Here is a 4,500-nt window from a genome sequence, read left to right as displayed (position 1 = left end):
CAGCTCATGGCTCCTCGCATTCCCGCTCCGTGAGATCATGTTCGGGGGCTCGCCCCTCTCTCTCTCTCTCTATCTCTCTCTCTCTCTCAACTCTCCAGGCTTCCGACAGGAAAGGCAGATTTTTCGGGAAACGGTGTTTGGAATGTTACACGACCACACCACATAGCCTTCAACTACACCTGCGCCAAGTTATGACTTTGACTCCATACAGACATTCAGAAATAAAGGGAAATAACAATCGATGTAGTTTATCTCAAATTACAGCAGTTAACAACACAGTTACTTTGATGTTCCCGAAACAAAACCGTTTTCTATTTTTTTTTTCAGCGTAGTCCCTTTAAAATAAAATAATCGCCCCAGTGCCTACACCCAAAACGTCCGGAAACGAAGGAAAACTGTCAGAATTAAAGTAATTTATCTCCTTCCTGTAGGATGCTAATAGTAGTAGTCTGGTTGACACCAGATCCAGAATATCCTCTATGTGTAGTCGCGTCAGCCAGGCTGTATAGTCCCTAGAATGGACGTCACCGGACAGGGTCTTTCCCGAATGATTTTGGTCTCAACCGGGAGTCGTTTTTCCTTTCCGGGGATGGTGTAAAACCAGCTAGGTTACACTGTATTACACACTGCTGTGAATACTCTAAACATGAGCCCTGGCCTGTCTTTTCTTCTTCTTTTTTTTTAGTGTGTCCTTAATTAATAAACCAGCATTTCTGTGTATGGTGACACTTTAGGAGGCCAAAGTGGTTTCCAAAAAGTCTTTTTTTTTATTTGTCAGAAACAAATATATATTTCTGTGGTAGCTGGCGAGGGAGAGAGCTCAGAGATGACAAGGACAACCTGAGGTCCACTTTGTTAGCTTGCTATTGCTACAGCATATTTTTTGTTAGAGTATGACGACGTTATTCACAGAGTTATTTGACGTCATATTAAACCGGATTCGAGTCGTTTACATTTCAATATGATGTTGACTCAAAAGCTGACAGATAACGTTATGCTAACTAACTAACTAACGCGAGGGACTACCTAGTCTAGCTAATAGTGCTGCTTCATTAATTATAAACCTATCAAATTTTACGCGCAGGGTTTTGACAGTACAGTTATTGATTAACGTAAACTCACTCACTTTTGTACATCGCCTTGGTCTGTACAGTTGACCTTATTTTAGCTGCCCAAAACGTAATACATTCTAGATCAACTGTAATGTCAATACCATTGTAAAGCACACTTTCGCCCCTTTCCAACAAAATCAATGACATGACCTCCACACTGCCCGTTTCTGCATCATTCAACAAGGCAATGAGCCCTGTGGGGAAGCGAAACGAATGTGTTGTTGTGTGGGAAAACTGCTTTTTTTCAATCGATCTGTCCAAATTATCAACCTTATCGCCTCTAAAATGTAAATAAAACACTATAAAGAGTTTATATAATGTGTCATTACATACCTATTTGAAGGTTTGTGTCGAATTTGAATCAGGTTTTAAGGGCGGTGCTAAAGTGATCTTCAAAAGATAACAGCAGCTTTTGAGAGTCATGATAGCGTGCAGTGATGATGCAAAAAATTACTAGGTATTCCCCCCCTTACCCTGTCCCTGTCTTGTTTTTAAACGATGAGAGAAGTGCTACACCTGGTGGAGAGAGATTGATGAGAGAAGTGCTACACCTGGTGGAGAGAGATTGTAAGACAGAAATAGTTGCTTTATGCGTGCTGTACGTTACGACATGACACGTCACGATGTAACGGAGGGTCCGTTTTTTTCCAACTTTTCTCCAATACTATTGTAACACTCCTCATTGGAATGAGGTGGGGACCAATGCGTGGTAAGTATCCACATTGTTTTAATAAGAATACTGAACACTGAAACAAAAACAATAAAACGACAATCGAACAGTCCTGAACGGTGAAATAAAACACAGAACAGAAAATAATCACCCACACCACACAGGTGGGAAAAAGCTGCCTAAGTATGATTCTCAATCAGAGACAACGATCGACACCTGCCTCTGATTGAGAACCATACCAGGTCAAACACATAACTACAACATAGAAAAAAGAACATAGATAACCCACCCAACTCACGCCCTGACCATACTAAAACAAAGACAGAACGTGACAACTATAGAGCCATTAATTACCATGTCGATCAACGCTTGAATAGAAACGTAGTTCACACCCCCGATTTTGAAGTCAACACATGCGCTACAGTCCCATTAGTTTTCTTTGCAGCCTCGTTTGAATGTCGCGGTTGCACACATTTACACGGAATGGGGTGAGTTTGCGTTAGCTATCTGGACACTGAATCCATCTGCTGGAGCTCTGTTAACCACCTGACAAAGTATTACTAACTAAACAATTGCTGTCTAATCAGGTACTATCAAAATATATTTAAAAAAAATACTAATAAAGATAGCATGGCTAGTATGACGTTAACTACTTTTGGTAACATCAGCTCAATTAGCTAGCTAACGTTACGTTACCTGTTTAAAAAACTAAGCTGTTAATATTGTTTCAAATTGATAGAAGATGGACATATTGAAGATGCAGCTCAGCAAACACAGACGGTTGTTGTATTTGAAGGAGTAAGTTACTAGATTTTGTGTGTGTGTGTGTTTACAATACAATTATTTAGCATCTAGCTACATAGATGGGTTGGCTGACAACAACATCACGAAAACGATGTGCGCGCTTTCATGGGGCATAACATGCTGACCAGACTGGACACGTCGCGTGCACGAGCGTCGTAAGATAAATTTAGAAATCTATGGTATTCAATTATTGCACCCACACTGCTCGCCAACGAGCGTCTGCGTTGCCAAGGGCGAAAATAGAAGTCAGTTCTATTTCTGACGCAGATCGCACTGCAAGTCCCGCCTCTCTCATCTCCTCATTGGTTTATAGAAGAAGGTACCCACGTGCCATCTCCTCATTGGTTATACCCACCTGGATGATTGATAGACAAACTGTTTTGCCGGTCGTCGTGGTAATACAATGAAAGTGTAGATGCCAATCACCATATAAGTACAAAGATGAAAAAAGCCTGGAAGGAGGAGAGATGACTAGAAACGATTTGGTTGGCCGTTTTATGTGTGGATTAATTGGTCCGAGTAGAGGACCTTGTGCATTTCAGGTAAAATAACAACTCAATGTTTATATCCCAGGACAAATTATCTAGCAACAGCAAGCTAACGAAATCAGACAAATTAGCTAGCAACAGCAAGCTAACGAAATAGGACAAATTAGCTAGCAACAGCAAGCTAGCGAAATAGGACAAATTAGCTAGCAACAGCAAGCTAACGAAATAGGACAAATTAGCTAGCAACAGCAAGCTAACGAAATAGGACAAATTAGCTAGCAACAGCAAGCTAGCGAAATAGGACAAATTAGCTAGCAAGTGCAAGCTAACTAGCTAAATTGCCATACATGTTTAATGCTTTTCGACCTGTCCCCAAATTAATGTCATTTGTTCAGAGTTTGTTTTGATATTTTAACCTGCGTGTCGTGATCGCGTTTATGGTAGGGGGACAAAAAAAATGTATGCACGATAGCGCACGCGCGCAGCCGGTTTGGGTTCCGTGTAAAGTCAACCTGTTGTAATTCTGAATGGACAGATATCTAGCAAGAAGGACACTGGCATGTGTGGGAATCATAAGTGGTTTATTTCAGCATGTTTCATCATGTTGTTGATACCATGGCTTGTTTTGACTGATTTCATGTCAATGTAAATATGCCAAACATTCGCTAGTTAGTTAACCAACAACTGTAACAATGTATTTGAAACAACAAGTGGTCATTGTGCAAATGTATTTATTTTCAATAAAACACAACCATCTACACCAACCTCATCTGCAGTAATGTGGCCAACATCAACATGAAACTGTTTTTCTATTGCCAATCAAATAATGGACATGGTTTATTTAAACATTGCAACAAAATGATAAATACTTTTTCCAACAAATTGTTCTTAATGGAAAATTATGATAGTTATGCACTTGTAAGTTGTACTTGATAATATATACAAAAACATTATTGACACGATATTCCATGGGTTTACAGACCACAATCCGTTGAATTAATATGAAGAAGTGTTAATTATTTGTCCGTCAGGAGAGCACAGCTCATGGAAGAAAGCAGTGAGATATGCAGCATAGAGTTATGTTTCTGTAACATGTTAATTGCTAGCGTGCGGGGTGTTCCATTTTATTTGCGCAGGGATCTTTGGGGCTGAGCCCCCGGATGTTCAGAATGTCTCGTGACGTACCAGGACCCAAGCACCACCAGTGCAGGGCAGCAGCGAATCAAGGTAGAAAAATAACCTGCACAAATCAGAACTGACAGAGACTGGGCGCAATCGAGCGGATCACTTTTGTCAGGTCATCGCCAATTATGTGTATAAACCCTGGATGACTGACACTGGGCGATATGTTTTTTTTTTTTGTAAATAAAAACTGGTGTGCTGCATCAAGAGAAGGAAATGGTAAACTGACCTCATGTTAAGCTGT

General features: G+C 40.4%; 1 protein-coding gene across 3 annotated transcripts in view; it reads right to left on the bottom strand.

Moving 5' to 3' along the window:
* eva1c (eva-1 homolog C (C. elegans)) overlaps window positions 1-558 on the bottom strand; it is a 26,125-nt gene extending 25,567 nt beyond the window's left edge. For 2 of the 3 annotated variants that reach the window (XM_052520213.1, XM_052520215.1), the window contains exon 1: window positions 1-557. This exon is cut by the window's left edge and continues 113 nt beyond it. In XM_052520213.1, coding sequence (XP_052376173.1) covers window positions 1-20 — 20 coding nt within the window. In that variant the 5' untranslated portion in view covers window positions 21-557. The other variant, XM_052520214.1, reaches the window with a different exon arrangement.
* Between the last annotated feature and the right edge of the window lie 3,942 nt (window positions 559-4,500).

Source organism: Oncorhynchus keta, chromosome 6 (genome assembly GCF_023373465.1).
Source record: "Oncorhynchus keta strain PuntledgeMale-10-30-2019 chromosome 6, Oket_V2, whole genome shotgun sequence".
Lineage (NCBI taxonomy): Eukaryota > Metazoa > Chordata > Actinopteri > Salmoniformes > Salmonidae > Oncorhynchus > Oncorhynchus keta.
The sequence above is the reverse complement of the archived record's forward strand: the minus strand, read 5'-3'. Positions and strand labels throughout refer to the sequence as shown.